The following is a 17,386-nucleotide window of genomic DNA, read 5'->3' as shown; positions in this document are numbered from 1 at the left end:
CCTCCTGCTTCCCACACGTTTCACGAAGCGGAATCTTTCCAGTCCTCCTTGATCATGTCGCTGGCCTTCTCAGAGATCATGTATGCCGGCGCGTTCGTATGACCAGCGATTATGGTCGGCATCACGCTGGCGTCCACGACCCTGAGACCGTCGATCCCGTGCACCCGCAATCTGTAGTCTACTACCCCTGAATCCTTCCGGCTGCTCATCTTGCACGTGCCCGCGTAGTGACCCAGACTCGTCGACACGTGACGAGCGACACAGGCCCAGTATGCGTCGCTCTTAAAAGCAACGTGCTTGCATCCCAGAAACGGTACCGGCAGCAGCGTAGCGTTGAAACGTTTGAACGCCTTCGTAGAAGCTACTTCGATTGCCTGTGATAAAAAAGGCGTAATTAAAAGTTGGAGAACGATAAAAGAGTGAAAAGGATGCTTTATATATAGAGAGAATAATATATAAATTTTGAATAAAATAATGTGAGAGTACTGTAATGCAATACAACGAAAAGTAGGTAGAGAAAAATTGTAAGACAAAAGTAGAATATATTAATGCGTAAAGACCCTCTTCTTACGATCTTTATAGCTTGCACCATTGTATTCAGATCATCCTTGTGATCGTAATAATTGATGTCCACGATCGGCGAGTCCCATGGATCGCTGCTTCTCAAGGTGAGTCTACCGCGACTCTTGGGTCGCAGAAGCACAGGTACGATCATGAAGCCGTCGAAGCCCTTGTAATCGCTGTAAACCTCCTTGTAAAATTCCTCCGTTAATCCTAACAGACCACGATAGCTGCCGGAAGTATCGCCGGCTAACGAGCTTGCTCCTAACACCAACTCGATGTCGGGATAGTCGTCTAACATCTTGCTTGCGTTAGCGTGAGGATACATCTTAAAGACGTTATGATTTACGGTAATGGAAGTAATGTTGGGAACAGCTGTAAGAAATAATGTGACCTTTGTTAGAGCCAACTAAGCTTGAAAAATGTATAATGGCAAATAAAGGAACAAGTTAGTAATTGTTCGATAAATATATAAAATGCGATCCAAGTTCTTATTATCGCTATAATTAAATTTGAGTTTAATTGGTATAATATAAAAATAATTAATTTATCTAAATAATAATATATAATAATAATAAACATTTTCACTTTTTCTAGAAAAGAAGAAATTAATCTTTTCGCATATTTGTTTGCTCGAAAAATTTCGGTTTTACACTCTATAATCAGAGACTGGCCATAAGGGGGCCTACTTTTGATTGGTTTGCCATTTTTCCTCAAAAGCATGAGAAAGAAAGAGAAAAAGATATAAGAAAGAAAGAGAAAATGATATGAATGTATATCTCGATATATATTCATATCGCTTTCTCTTTCTCTCTTACATCCTTCTCTCTCACAGGATTTTGAGGAAATCGCCTGATGGTCAGTCTTTGATTATAGGGTTTCTAGGTTTTGCGATGGCAAAATGCTTACCGTACTGCTTGTTGTTCTTGTGCGTATTTACACTCTGAATGTACTTAAACTTTAACTTTTCCCTTTTTTTTATATAATTATTAGCCTTGGTATTAACAAAAGCTAACGCTTCGGCGCCGCCGGGTATCGTTAAAGGACCAGTTCCCTCTGTGAAGTACTTCAGAAAATCAGCCGGATTCGAACCTAAACGTGGTTCGACAATGGTCACGCTTTCGTTGACTAGAAACGTTAAAGCTGACATGCTCACGTGATCTTGTAAGTTAAATCCCACCGGAAGATCTTCGATTACGCCGATGCCTAATGAATTTAAATGATCTCTTGGACCTATCCCGGAAAGCATCAGTAATTGTGGTGAACCAAAAGTACCTGTGAAATTAATATCAATATATATATATATATATATATACATATATATATATATATATATATATATATATATATATATTAATAAATATATGAAGGCGGCGGTGTGGTCTAGTGGTACCCTACTGAAAAAAATCACGTCACGAAATCACGTCATGAAATTACATCACAAAATCACGTAACGAAATTACGTAATTAATGACATAATTAATCACGTAACGGATTGTTCCAAATCGGTACGTGATTTTAAAAATCACGTAATTTAAAAAATTACGTAATGCTGGGAAACACATTTTTTTTTTAATCTGGATAAAGTTATATAGGAATTACAAAGTTTGTTTAATTGCTTCTTCGTCATAACTTGTGCATGTAAAACATGATTTAAGCAAAATAAGTGGTTCTAAATAAAAAATCAATACTGTATATTAATTATATTGTCTATAATTTTATTTTTATGAGTCAACTTTTTAAGTATATAAGTGAGTATAAAAGTGCGTAAGTATAAGTATATAAGTGAGTATATCAATATATAATAATATAATAAAATAAATAGCATATATAACATAGACAACTTAGATATATGTTATGGTAACGTTAACAAGGTTAACTCATTTTAACATTGGTAATATGGTAACACTAAACTTAATCACTATCCGATAATGATTCACTGGAATTTGAATCATTGCTACTTTGTGAAGAACTTGAATTGGGCGATGTTGGGCGTCAATGACGTTTTCTTTGTTTTTCTTCTTCTTCTGCAAAACATTTTAAACATTATTATTATTATTAAGGTGTTTTTAATTTTTTAATAATAACTTTTAGAATATATTGTTTTCTAATTTTTTGTATTTATTTGTTGAAAGACTTTGTTTTAAAAAATCTAGACTGTTAAGATCTAGCATGTTAATTAAAAATGTTTATTATTTTTTATAATCATCTATGCTAACAAATGTTTAAAAATATTAAAATTTTTTATTTAATTCAATATCTTATATTTTACATGTATACACAACTATATTACAAACTATTTTTTTAAGTATCTTTTTACTGTTAAAGAGTTCTTTAACTGTGTATAAAGCAATGAGAAAAATATCATATATTAAAAGAAAAAGTATTATACTTTAAAGATTAATTCCATTAAGTTACTTGTTTTTATAAATTTTTATGAATATATCAATCTATAAACACATATTTTCCATTAAAAAATACAAAAAAATATAACCTTTAAACATATAAAAATTATTTGTCTATTGTTGTTTAAAAAGTATTGACAAACACAGCAGGTATAACGAGAATTCTTGAGTACGTGAGCGATAGAAAGAAAGAGAGTTCCTTTTAAGAAAATTTCGTCTTTATTGTATGTAATTCTTTCTAAAAATATGCCAACGTAAAACAAATTGATATGAACTAAAGAGTTTTTACGTGAATATAAACAAACAAATCAGTAATCAGTCCTAAAGATAGAATAGAGAATAAACTAAAAAAAGTCAGATCTTACAGGACGGAATCAAAGTATCGAAATTACTGACTGAGAATGAGAGTCCGAAACGTATTTGAATGTAATGCTGCTGACGAAAAAAAGAAAGATAGAAAAATGAAAAAGGGGGCCCTCTCTGGATGAATGTCTATCAGATCGGTTCTTGGGCTAGAATTTTAGGCCAGAGCCACAAGAACAAAATGCAGATCTCAGATCTGAAAACGAGAATGAACCTAGCAGAGGCCCTTGTACTTTGACGACCAATGTCGATCTTCAATATGGCGTCTTAAGATTTGAAATCTATCAAAGGCCCCGCTCATGGAATTAGATCTCTCGCCTCGATCTTCCCTCACGGACGTTAGTCGTTGCAGCTCTCCTTTTTCTGCTGATGAGTCCACTCCTTGGTCATCTGAATCTCGCTCGGTCAGAGTCCAAAACCTTTGCTGTTGTCAAGATGAATCCGAAAGAGGGGCAGAGAATTGACTCGTCCGAAATATCGCAAGCAACTGCGGCCATGACACCTGAGCGCCCCCACCTTGTTCAGGACAAGAGAAGAAGGAGGTGGGAGCGCTCAGGTGTCATGGCCGCAGTTGCATGCGATCTTTCGGACGAGTCGATTCTCTGCCCTTCTTTCGGATTCATCTTGACAACTGCAAAGGTTTTCGACTCTGACCGAGCAAGATTCAGATGACCAAGGAGTGGACTCATCAGCAGGAAAAGGAGAGCTGCAACGACCAGCGTCCGTGAGGGAAAATCGAGGCGAGAGATCTAATCCCATGAGCGGGGCCTTTGATAGGTTAGGTTAGGTTAGGTTAGGGAATATTGATAGATTCCGAATCTTAAGACGCCATATTGAAGATCGACATTGGTCGTTAAAGTACAAGGGCCTCTGCTAGGTTCATTCTCGTTTTCAGATCTGAGATCTGCATTTTGTTCTTGTGGCTCTGGCCTAAAATTCTAGCCCAACAACCGATCTGATAGACATTCATCCAGAGGGCCCCTTTTTTCATTTTTCTATCTTTCTTTTTTTCGTCAGCAGCATTACATTCAAATACGTTTCGGACTCTCATTCTCAGTCAGTAATTTCGATACTTTGATTCCGTCCTGTAAGATATGTGACTCTTTTTAGTTTATTCTCTATTCTATCTTTAGGACTGATTACTGATTTGTTTGTTTATATTCACGTAAAAACTCTTTAGTTCATATCAATTTGTTTTACGTTGGCATATTTTTAGAAAGAATTACATACAATAAAGACGAAATTTTCTTAAAAGGAACTCTCTTTCTTTCTATCGCTCACGTACTCAAGAATTCTCGTCATACCTGCTGTGTTTGTCAATACTTTTTAAACAACAATAGACAAATAATTTTTATATGTTTAAAGGTAATATTTTTTTGTATTTTTTAATGGAAAATATGTGTTTATAGATTGATATATTCATAAAAATTTATAAAAACAAGTAACTTAATGGAATTAATCTTTAAAGTATAATACTTTTTCTTTTAATATATGATATTTTTCTCATTGCTTTATACACAGTTAAAGAACTCTTTAACAGTTAAAAAGATACTTAAAAAAATAGTTTGTAATATAGTTGTGTATACATGTAAAATATAAGATATTGAATTAAATAAAAAATTTTAATATTTTTAAACATTTATTGTTAGCATAGATAATTATAAAAAATAATAAACATTTTTAATTAACATGCTAGATCTTAACAGTCTAGATTTTTTAAAACAAAGTCTTTCAATAAATAAATACAAAAAATTAGAAAACAATATATTCTAAAAGTTACTAATAAAAAATTAAAAACACCTTAATAATAATAATGTTAAAAATGTTTTGCAGAAAAAGAAGAAAAACAAAGAAAACGTCATTGACGTCCAACATCGCCCAATTCATCAAGTTCTTCATAAAGTAGCAATGATTCAAATTCCAGTGAATCATTATCGGATAGTGATTAAGTTTAGTGTTACCATATTACCAATGTTAAAATGAGTTAACCTTGTTAACGTTACCATAACATATATCTATGTTATGGTAACATATATCTATGTTATGTTATCTATATCATATATCTATGTTATATATGCTATTTATTTTATCATATTATTATATTTGATATACTCACTTATATACTTATACTTATGCACTTTTACACTCACTTATATACTTAAAAAGTTGACTCATAAAAATAAAATTATAGACAATATAATTAATATACAGTATTGATTTTTTATTTAGAACCACTTATTTTGCTTAAATCATGTTTTACATGCATAAGTTACGACGAAGAAGCAATTAAACAAACTTTGTAGTTCCTATATAACTTTATCCAGATTAAAAAAAAAATGTGTTTCCCAGCATTACGTAATTTTTTAAATTACGTGATTTTTAAAATCACGTACCGATTTGGAACAATCCGTTACGTGATTAATTATGTCATTAATTACGTAATTTCGTTACGTGATTTCGTGATGTAATTTCATGACGTGATTTCGTGACGTGATTTTTTTCAGTAGGGTAGAGCGCCAGACTCGTAATCTGAGGAACCAGGTTCGAGTCCACTAGAGCCATGAATCATGGAAAAGTTTTTTTCCGAAAAAACCGCGCCCCTCCGTGCAGATGCGGAGAAAACTGGGCTCCGTCTTTCGGAAGAGACGTTAAACCGTTGGTCCAAAGTAGGAAAGTAGGAAACAGTAAGGTAGTAGGATGAATTGAAGGTTAGGGTTGGGTACGTCCCTTCAAAACGCCCTTTAAGGCCCCCTTGGGGTATATAAAGTAAAATTCTTTATCTTTTTTATTAATATATATATGAGTCATTCTTTGTCAACTGGAACACCCTACCTTCCCACAACAGTTTTTATTATAAAATATTTTATTAGGATCTCAAAATGTAGATATATGAATATAAGCTATATAATGCCGTTAAACAATTTTTAAAATTTTAAATGGTTGATTCGAGATGGTGACTAGAAGCAATAAAAATTACATAAAGTTTTAACACTTTTTACACAAATGTTTATACCGATTTTTTTGAAACTTTGTAGTTTGTACCTGGAGATTTTTTGAGTCGCTGATTATAAATCTGAGAAGTCAGATTCCTTCATATAAGATTTTCAACCTAAAAGTCAAAAAGGTACTTTCACTTTTTGGCGTATAACTCTTAAAATATAAGAGATAAAGAAAAATATTTACAATAAAAGTTTAATGGTAAGTTAAGGTCTTCTATACAAAGTGGTACAAACAAAAATGTAAAAAAAAAATTGCAAATTTTTTTTATAATACGAAATTTTTAAACTAATTTTTGTTTATACCACTTTGTAGACCTTAACTTACCATTAAAATTTTATCCTAAATATTTTTTTCTATCTCTTAGGTATATTTTAAGAGTTATACGCCAAAAAGTGAAAGCGCTCTTTTAACTTTTAGGTTGAAAATGATATATTTTATATGGAGGAATGTGATTTCAGATTCATAAATCAGCGACCTAAAAAATCTCCAGGTACAAAGTTTAAACTACAAAGTTTAAAAAAAATCGGTCTGGTATAAACATTTGTGCAATAAGTGTTAAAACTTTATGTAATTTTCATTGCTTCTAGCCATCTTGAATCAACCATTTTGAATTTTAAAAATTGCCCAACGGTATTATAAAGCTTATATCCATATCTACATTTGGAGATCTTAATAGAATATTTTATGACAAAAACTGTTCTGGGGAGAGTGATCCGGTTGACAAAGAATGACTCATTATATATATTTAATATATATATCGGAAATATCAAATAATAGATTTAAGAAGCATATAAATATAAATAATAATTAAACGAACTGAATTGAAACAATTTCTGTTCATAAAAGAAACTTTCATTACCGAACATACACTGTTAAATATTAAAGAATGAAATTTAAGATAACATTTTGTTATTTTTTACTACCATGTATGTCGAAATTTATTGTTTTGTTTTAGCACAAAACAGTATTATTTCAATTCCATTTTTTTAGTTAAATTGTTAAATTAACGACATATAGATTTTTTTAGTAGGAGCAGTGGCTAGAAATAGCTAAAAATGACTCAAATTGAGTATAATTTGACACTACGAATTTAACAGTGTACCGTGTTCTCCAAAACGCATTTATAAATCGGAGATGTTCATGCATTGATTAGCAGGACGACAATCACAAGACATTGCTGAAACTAAAGAGTTAGCTAGCTATTATTTTGTAATAAGTAAACAGAATGAAATTAATTAAACCCTTTACTATAGAAGAAACCTGTTATTTTTATCATACATACAATACATACAAATAGGACATACATATATAAATTAGTAAAAATAAATATTATAATTTAAAAAAATCAACAATCCAGCTAGTTGCATAACTCAATGATGTTTTTGAAATAATAGCGATCATCTAAGCTTTCACGATAATCGAGAAGTATTTGTGAAACTTATTAAATTTAATTATATTTTCTAACATTGATAATCGTAATTGTGCCTTCGAAGAATATTCCAGATAAATTTCTTTCTAATTTCTGGAAATGACCACTCATATCGAGATCTTTCAAATAATTACAAAATTATTATTGACAATGACACAAATTTTTGTTTCTTTTATTATATGATTTAGTTTTATAAGTTAATATTATTCATTTTGCACTGTGTGCTGATAAAAATAACGGGTATCTTCTACGGGTATCTTCTAGTGTTAATTCATTTTGTCTAATTATTACAAAATGACAGCTACTTAGTCCCTGCGCGTGACTTCGCGATTACCCAGTATATATATTTACTTTTAAAAGATTTTTTTAATAAACTACATATTTTATATTAGATTATATCAGATTTGTCAGTAATTCGTTAAAGTAAATTAGATTTATGTAGGATTTGAAATTGCGCTTCATTCTATATTAATTACATTTTTTAATCTTAATATCTTAAATACGCTTACCCGCGCAAAGTATAATTTCCTTAGTAGCAGTGGCCAAGTATGTTTTATAGTTCTTTACGAATTGGACACCCACGGCTTTTCTTGTTTCCAGATTAATAATAATTTTTGTCACTGTCGAGAGCTTGGACAGATAAAAGTTTGTTCTGTCGCGAATTGGCCTGAGGAAGGCTTTGTTGGCGCTGACTCTGTGACCGTTTCGCAGATTCGCCTGCGTTGTCGAGAAACCAATGAACCTATCGCTGTTGTAATCTATCAGATCGTAGCCGAGTTCTTGGCCAGCTTTCAAGAAACATTCCCTCAGAGGAGTGGCGTAAGGAGGAGTAGTAACATCCAGATATCCGTCGTATCCGTGATATCTGACAAGATAAGAGAAGAATCGTGTAAAACGGAAAAGCAGTATTACCTCGTAACTATCTCTGAATTACATGAATATTATAATATATAATTGAAATTACGCGAATTAACGTAATCGAAAAGATTCGCGACAAGAAGTAAACCCGCGGGTTTACTGGGAATTTCTTTCACCGCGGTGAATAATATTTTTAAGAATTTTTTGTATTATATTTATAAAGATTTCTGGAAAAAAAATACATTAAACTTTTTCATATTTTATAACTTTTCTTCGGAAATTATAAAATGTATGTGTGTGTGTGTGTGTGTGTGTGTGTGTACGTGCGTGCGTGCGTGCGTGCGTGGAGAAATATTTCAAAATTTACATATATAAAGAATTTAAAAAGAAAAGAAAAAAAGAGCTTTTCTCAGCATTTCTGAAAAGTATATAAGCTTCAATTCGTATAAAAAATCTGAAAAATTTTCTAGAAAATTATAAACATGTATAGAAATTGTAAAAAATTATATGAAAAATTCGAAGTAGATTTTCGTCAAAGAAACAAATCCGTAACTCCTCACACGAGTATCTCGCGATTTCACCACGCACCTCACGTTTTTATCGATTAACTTGCATCTCTCGGACTTGATGAAATATGGAAGCACGTCCTTATAGCTCCAACCGGGATTTCCGAGCGCTTCCCAGCCGTCGTAATCGGCCGGTGTGCCTCTTGAATAGATCATGAAGTTCACCACCGAGGTGCCACCGACCGCCCTACCGGTCACCAATTTGCAACGGCCGTCGACCATCGAGAGGCAGTACCCACCGCGACCGTGTGCGTCCTGCGGCCGCGGCTTGCCCTTGTACACGCGGGCGTAATCCGTGACGTGGAGGATCGGCGCCAAAAAAGGGATATCCGTGAGGAAGATCTCGTCCTTGCCCTGCTCGAGCAGCAGGACGTTCCAATCGGGATTCTCGGTCAGACGATTTGCGAGCACGGACCCTCCCGAGCCGGCGCCAATCACGAGAAAATCGAAAGATAAATAACGCCGCCCGGGCACCGCATTCTCGTCCCGCACCAAATTGTTCGGCGGTGGAAATCCCGCGAAGAAGTGGTGTACCGTTTCGAGAATGGCCGGCGGCAGAATCCCTGCACCGACGACGTGCCCCAGGAACAAGATCATCAGGCAGGACTTTAGCATCGTGGATCTTATCTTATCGCGCGAGAAATAAATCTTCTTTTTTCGGATATATATCACAGTGTCTAGTTCTCTCTAACACATTATTTGCATTCTATTAATTTCTTGCATAACGGCTTGCTAATTTTTGCTCTGTAGAAAGCTAGGACCTTGACATTAATTTGAGTCGAATCAAAATAAGCCTCTATGAAATGATTACATCAGTTCTTCTTCTGATCTTGATTTGACCTGAAAAAATTACCTCGATTATTACCTCGAGGTAATCTTTTAAATGCGTGATGACTTTTTCGATAATCACTTTCGGATCAATAGAATTTATCGTAATTTATTTTATCAACTTACTACAAGATTACACACTTGATCGTCGCGATATGTAATGCAATCTTTCTAATTTCGTTGCATCGTAAGACTTTTTATTTTCACAGGTGTATAAGACAGTTTCGATATATGATAATTAGTTGCGATATCTATATGCAGCAAATTATTATCCTCAATCACAATTTACATCATATATCTTCGATCATAAATCTTTGTGATTAATTAACACACTAAACAGAAGTCAATTATTCGTGACGTCCTATATGGCACTTAATCGCATCTTGTTCTCCGTAATGCGACGTTAACAATCAACTGCGGTGTGTCTCTTAACGTTGCATCGGAAAAAGTCATAGATCTGCATAGCATCAGGGTCGTCTACGTCAGCATTCAAATAAGTCCTTTTTACGAATCTTACGGTCAGGGCAGCACGACGCGAGTCATACGAAATAAGGTTGCGAGAAACGAATGTTAATCAGCAGTTTTAAATCTTGACACAATATATGGTGCTCACGAACGATCGCGCATTTTCCTGCATTCCGAACTCCGCGTCTCGACATTTGAGAACATGCGACAGGTTCATAGTTCGGCCGCACCGAACTCTCATAACGGTTCGAAATCGATAATGCGACCGACTTATCGTCGGTCATTTAATTCAATTATGATTTCACTCTTACCGAGACGCAATCTCCGAAGGCTTTCGAGTAGTTGTAACGTGTTGGCAGAATTTTTTCCACGTGCGTGTTTTTCATAAGTTCCACGTACGTACACCCTGACAATGGCCGGTATTTACAGTCGGATCTTATATTTAAGACCGTCTTAAGTACAATCTTAAAATGTTATATAAACCAATCACAGAGCCGTGTATTAGCATATCTTAAGATATTAATTAAAACGATCTTGAAATAAGAATTAATGGATTATGTATATTGGCTAATGAGTATACTTTTTAAGTTTTTTTCATTATGCAAATCTCTGGTATATTTCTTATTACACTCACAATTACGCGATCGCATGTTCTTCTGATTTAACAAGTAAGAAATGTTTACGATACATGTGTAAACGTGGTTTCGCTTGGCGCAGTTTTTCCAAAAGCACGAATTAGCACTTTAATAGAAAATTATAATATTAACGGGTGATTGAAAGAATCGGGTTTATCCCGCGAAAGTCGTTCGAATACTGAAATCGAATTGAATCTTCGGCGGTCATCTGCATTAAAATTGGGTGAAAGAAAAAAAAATCGGCAAGGCCGACCACTTTTGACATTCTTGTAGAACATCGTATGCCGCTGCAATTACGACGATGACCAAACTTCTTGCCAAAGAATTCTCGTTAACGTTTTTCCTTTGCGTTGCCAATCATTGTAATTTATAGAAACATGTATTTGCAATACTTATGATTGATATGTAAAGTTTGAATGTTAAAACGTTAAAGCTAGTTACTTTGTAGTGTATCAATTAAAATATCAATGAAATTATTGATGAATTTTTTATACAATTATTGCAATTTATAACTTTGGGCATATTCATAGTTTTTATTCAAGTTTATATTATATTTTAAAAATTCTAATTTTATTTTACTTTTGCGTTTATTTCCGTTATTTTTTTAAATCTTGCGAATAAAATAAAAGTACTTTAATGCAAAAAAAGAAAATGTCAAATAAATTTAAATTATAACAATGCTTATAGAATATGTAGAAAAGAAATTTATGAAATAAAAGAAATGTGTGTATATATAGAACATAAATTATGACACAATAACATTTCCAAGTTGAACTCCAATTTATATTCGCGACAACTAATGCTTGAATCTCTTTATAGTGTTTAGATGGGAAAAAAAATTCCGATGGCGATTTAGGTGAATCATATATTGATCAAGGTGTGGCATCCGATTAAACGAGGCGAAAATACCGAAGGCGCACAATATAAAATCTTAAAGAAACCAGTCTCGTGTGACCCACATAAGCAATTACGAAATGTGCATGCTCCATCCATGAGGCATCTGTATTTGCACCTCAGCTGCGCGAAGAAGATAACAAAGTTATGCAACGCGTGTTCAGAGATTACGTTCAATACTCTATATGTAAATGTAACATTAAAACCAAAATGGAATTTCGGCAAGTTCAAGTTTTTCCGTGAATACGACTCTAGTTGCCACGAAGAAGAAGAAAGAAAAAAAAACACAAGATTAATTTTTGTAGAACATCAGCTCTCACACACATTAAAAAATAATAATAATCTTTGACACTTTTGTAACTCTCGAATCTTTAAACTTAAATTTTTAGAAACTTTTTTAAAATTATAATTTTTGATATTTTTATTAACGATACTTCTTACTTGATTCCATTCTTCTTAATATATCGATTTTTGAGAATTTAAATTTTTGTCGGCAATTGATATCGATAATTACAATACAAAATGCTAATAAATTACACGTCAATTAATTACGGTAGGTAAAATATTGTATAAAAATATATCAAGATTGACTAAAAATTAATTGATATTTTGTAACTACTGGTATACCTAGTACCTATAAAATTTTTTAATTATTACATTCGCGAAGTATAAAGTATTAAAAAATATATAATCAGTAAGTGATGACTAAAAGTTTCAAGAATTGAATTTCAAAAATTTCAAGAATTACAATTGTAAGATTAAAATTTCGAAGAATAAAAGATGAAGTATTAGGAAGATATAATCAGATAAAAGATGACTAATAAGAGAGAGCTATCTGAAATTTCAAGAATTGTAATTCCGAGAATTTCTAGAATTTTAAGTCTTCAAATTTCGAGTAGCAAAATTTTTAACTCTCAAAAATAGAGGAATTATCAGACAAGAATAAATCAGGTAAAAAGTGACACAAATGACAACTCGATCATCAGAGAACATTGCAAGCAGAAACTTTATTTATTGCAAATTTTTTTTTTTATACTTATATCAACATATGATGAGTAACACTGTACCAACACAATATTTATAAACATATTTAGATGAAGGAACTAAACTAAATATTTAGATATATTATATTCGCATGTACATTATGTACATTAGTCACGCAAATATAATATATCTAAATATTTAGTTTAGTTCCTTCGTCTAAATATGTTTATAAATATTTAGAAATATATAAATATAATGCATAAAACGTCAATATACCAAACATGTCCAAATTGGCGTGTTTTTATATACTGAGCGATTTGTGATGTCTTGTATATTGTAAACAGTTTATTTAATTTCTTGACGCGCTACTTTGTAGACGACGCGACGTTCAAATGTTCAATTCGAGAACATGAGATATCGACTCGCGAGAGTCGCGAGCATTGTCATCTCGAAATATCTCGAGCGAGATTGATATTTCGACTATTTCGAGTTGGCAATGTTGGCACACACGGACAAGTGTCAAATTGTGTGCCAAATGCACATAAATTAAAGGAGGATGGACTTCGAGAGTCCTGACGTTGAGAAGGAATTTCCCGGATTGTACGCGTCCGAATCGGCGAGGAAAAGTAATGAGAGCGATTGTACGTAATGCTATCGTTACGTTATATTTGCGTTTCAAAACATGAGATATCGCGTGTAGGTGCATGTGTGTGCGTGTGCGGGAAAGAGAGAGAGAGAGAGAGGTTATGTCATCTGTCAAAATCTAATCGCAGATGTTACATATTTACGCTTCTCGCTGTCATTTCACTGATAGAGATATTTATGATGATTTTTGTACTACAGTTAGTGACGAAGGCAGTCACGACAAGCATTCCAAGAAAGAGCTTCTCGGTGGAAAGCGTAAGGACAAAAAGGACAGGAAGGACAGGGGTTACGCGACCCTAGAGGGTGAGAGCTCGCCAGACGAAGATCAGGAGACCAAGTAATATTCCTGTTGAAACATATGCGATTTTCGTCTCTTTTACATGATGTTATTTGACACCTCTCGAATAACATACAAGTGCTAATGTAACGCACGATTAACGGATCCTTTCGTCTGATATTTATCAGAGGCATACGAATGAGGCTGTGCTGTTAACTAATGCTCGATAATTAGAATTAATGTCCACCGTTCACCGTCATTCATCCACCATTGTTCCATATTTCTCATTTGTACTGCATTAGCTTTTTCTTGCCAATAAAATATAAACTATATAAGAGTTTGATTTCTGATTTGTAAATGGAAAGCAGACTTGTTTCAAATATTTATGACTTGATACTGTTGTTTATACTAATTTTTATTTGCTCAGTAAACATTTACTTTATCATGAGAATCTTTATTATATATGTGCAAAGTAAGAATTAATTGATCGCAAATCGCTCTTAAGGTGATTTTTTCAATGTCTTATATGTGACTTATATAATACTGAGACTAACATGTCGATTATTATACAGAAGTCCTTCAAAATCAAAAAAGACCAAAGCCTTTAAATTTCCATCTAAAAAGGAGAAACGGGAGAAATCGAGGGAGAAGGAGGCGAAAGAAAAGGACGCTGAGAAGGAAAAGGACAAAAAGAAGAAAGAAAAGGATGAGAAGGATATAGATAAGGAAAAGCGGAAGGACAAGGATAAAGACAAATCCAAGCAGAAATTAAAGGATCGGAAGAAAGGAAAGCATGAAGGATTGGATATTGGCGGTAAGATCGTAATTCGTACAAATACAATTAATACATCTTGACTTATTCAACACTTCTTGGATATGTACATATTCTATCCTTCAGAGGAACAACCGATTTTCGGTGTTAGTCTTCACCTGGCAGTCGAAAGAAGTTGTTGTCATGACGGAGTTAAATTACCCTTGGTAGTGCGAGATTGTATAGATTACGTGGAAGAGCATGGGATGAATGTAGAGGGCCTGTACAAAGTCCCCGGAGTGAAGTCAAAAATTCAGCACTTGAAAAAATTATACAATAATCGGGAGCCGGTGAATATATCCGAGTTCGAACCCACGGTAGCTACGAGCTTATTGATACTCTTTCTTAGGTTTGTATACCTGCGAATTCTATCCTCTTTCTCACCATGTGTTTTAAGATCAAACGAAAAAGTGCGCATTGTGGTGATGTAGAGAGCTGCCAGAATCCGTGTTGGAGAACAGCGAAACGATATCGCGCTTCGAGCAGGCCGCATCGACCAAGGACGTCGCGCAGCGCGAAGCTCAATTGGCCCAGCTGACGCAGCAGTTACCGGAATGCAACAGGATTCTTCTGGCATGGGTTACGTTACATTTGGACAATGTTACGGCGCGTGTACGTTCAAAATGTTACTAATTTGATACAAAAGTCAGATGAAGACCTTTAAAATACTTAGATCTTTTTAGAGATAGATCATAGATCTAGAGATAAAGATTTTTCAATCTAAATTTTGAATTCCTTTCTAATTTTATTAAAAATAAAAATTGATTGTAGAACGGCACCAATTTTTTACATTATTTGATACATTATTTTCTCAAAACAATTTTCCAATTAATATTCCAATTGATTTTCAATGAATTTTACCCTAGGAGAAAACAACAAAAATGAACGCACAAACGGTCTCGATGACGTTAAGCCCGGTTCTGCAAATGAGTCACAGATTGCTATTGGCCCTATTATTCCACTGCAAGGCTTTGTTCCCAAATATACAATTGACAAAATATGTGCCACCGTTATCATCCGGTAGTACCAATCTGCCAGATTCCGTGGAGGGTATAGCCGCGGAACTATCCAAGCAAGAATCGTTGCTTTCTCAAATTCACATGCAGATGAATGCCGGTTTTGTAACAAAATCTCGGGAGGAACAATTGTGGGAAGTACAACGAATGATAACGCAATTAAAGGTACAAAAATGTTTGGAAAATGTATATATAAAGAGCATTAACATAATAAATTACGTTTTACAGAGAAAATGTAAAACTGTTCAAAAACTGGAAGGTGCTACGCAAAAGAGTCTAGATGAAGAAATAAAGTTAACCGATAATATTCCCATAGAATCTGTCTCACAGAAGTCAAAGACTGTAGATGAAGATTCCGGGCAAATAATCCCTTGTGATGCTCAACCGTTAACCAATCCGACATTGATAAAAAAAGACAGCAAACTGTATAATGCAGAAGAGGCGAAAGAGAAATGTTCTTGCTCGACGGGTATCAACGCAAACGCTACGCAAAATGAACAAAGTGTAAATGCGCAAGAGAAAGACACGGTTGATTTCGCGGTTGAGATTGCAACGGTTACACCGCAAGAGCCTGAGAGTGTAACACCGAATGACAAAACAAACAGTACATAATAATTAATAGTATAGTTCTAATATTTTCTCTAAATATATCGTATAATATATCGTTAATTTATATGTAGAGCCTGACGAGGAAGATGTCATAGATAAGTTGCGAGAGAGGCTGATTCACGAGGAACTGTTGAACATGCAAGCGTTACTGAAATCTCGCATCAATCAAGAGAGGAATGAGATCAGACGATTGATGGAAATGCTAATGGAGTGCAGCACGAAAGAAGAAAAGAAGAAACCTAAAGAGAGGACGCACTCTCCCAACGAAGCTGAAATGACGGCCATGATACAGCTAGTCAAAGAGAATCAATTACTCGAGGTACGTTCTTTCATGCCAGCTTTCTTTTTCTACTTCTGTACACTTATTTTTCTTTCGTTGCAGAAGAAGATGACGACGTTGATACGTAGTATTATCGAGGAGAAAGACGCTTGTGTGGAACTACGTGTACAACTGGCGGTGCATCAACTAATGGCCAAAACTTGACCACAAATCTCCTAGCGATCGCATCGGAATCACAATATCTCTACGTTATAAAGATATGATCTGACATTACGTTTTTGCACATAATGACCATATATAGTTTATAACATGTTACAATTATCACATGTACCATTAACTCGTTCGATCCTTCCGTGAAATAATAAAATATACAAAATGCAACTAGAACTTTTATAATTTGCATTTTTATAATTCGAGTTCTTAATTGAATACCTAACGTATACGTAAGGATGGAGGAAATAGCAGCATCTTTCAAATATTCAGACAAGGTAAACATAAGAAATTTTTTTCTTTATAATAAAAAAAGTAATATAATAAAATTCTATTTGTATATAATATTTCATATGTTAACACGTCAGCAAAATATTAACATATTATTATCATATATTAATTACGCTGATAAAATTTTAGATTAGGTCAGTGAATTAAACATTAAACCGATACAGTCTAGAACGCACTTTATATATCTTGAATAGCAGCGTTACTGTCATTTGGCATAAAAGATGAGTCACACCGAAGAGAACAAAAAAAAGGAAACCAA

General features: G+C 33.8%; 2 protein-coding genes across 2 annotated transcripts; one reads left to right on the top strand and one right to left on the bottom strand.

Moving 5' to 3' along the window:
- Window positions 1-20: 20 nt before the first annotated feature.
- Window positions 21-10,268, bottom strand: LOC139809003 (glucose dehydrogenase [FAD, quinone]). Its single transcript, XM_071771587.1, has 5 exons — window positions 9,205-10,268; window positions 8,268-8,623; window positions 1,471-1,836; window positions 572-936; window positions 21-374 (listed from the first exon to the last, which is right to left on the bottom strand). Exons 1-5 carry the CDS (start codon window positions 9,795-9,797, stop codon window positions 21-23), a joined length of 2,034 nt encoding a protein of 677 aa, XP_071627688.1. The 5' UTR covers window positions 9,798-10,268.
- Window positions 10,269-13,468: 3,200 nt separating this feature from the next.
- Window positions 13,469-17,013, top strand: Rlip (Ral interacting protein). The gene is made up of 9 exons (XM_071771588.1): window positions 13,469-13,629; window positions 13,832-13,970; window positions 14,483-14,724; window positions 14,809-15,070; window positions 15,153-15,333; window positions 15,588-15,902; window positions 15,966-16,341; window positions 16,418-16,665; window positions 16,729-17,013. Exons 1-9 carry the CDS (start codon window positions 13,545-13,547, stop codon window positions 16,828-16,830), a joined length of 1,950 nt encoding a protein of 649 aa, XP_071627689.1. The 5' UTR covers window positions 13,469-13,544; the 3' UTR covers window positions 16,831-17,013.
- Window positions 17,014-17,386: the final 373 nt, after the last annotated feature.

Source organism: Temnothorax longispinosus, chromosome 2, assembly GCF_030848805.1.
Source record: "Temnothorax longispinosus isolate EJ_2023e chromosome 2, Tlon_JGU_v1, whole genome shotgun sequence".
Lineage (NCBI taxonomy): Eukaryota > Metazoa > Arthropoda > Insecta > Hymenoptera > Formicidae > Temnothorax > Temnothorax longispinosus.
Note: the sequence above shows the minus strand (reverse complement) of the source record. Positions and strands in the feature narration are given on the sequence as shown.

Bases quoted from the DNA above. Each gene is read 5' to 3' on its own strand.
- Rlip (XM_071771588.1), top strand. From the start codon at position 13,545: ATGGACTTCGAGAGTCCTGACGTTGAGAAGGAATTTCCCGGATTGTAC. The intron at 16,342-16,417 runs GTACATAATAAT...ATTTATATGTAG, and splicing joins ACCGAATGACAAAACAAACA to AGCCTGACGAGGAAGATGTC. The intron at 16,666-16,728 runs GTACGTTCTTTC...CTTTCGTTGCAG, and splicing joins AAGAGAATCAATTACTCGAG to AAGAAGATGACGACGTTGAT.
- LOC139809003 (XM_071771587.1), bottom strand. From the start codon at position 9,797: ATGCTAAAGTCCTGCCTGATGATCTTGTTCCTGGGGCACGTCGTCGGT. The intron at 8,624-9,204 runs GTGCGTGGTGAA...TTATCTTGTCAG, and splicing joins TTAATCGATAAAAACGTGAG to ATATCACGGATACGACGGAT. The intron at 375-571 runs GTAAGAAGAGGG...TTTTTATCACAG, and splicing joins TGGTGCAAGCTATAAAGATC to GCAATCGAAGTAGCTTCTAC.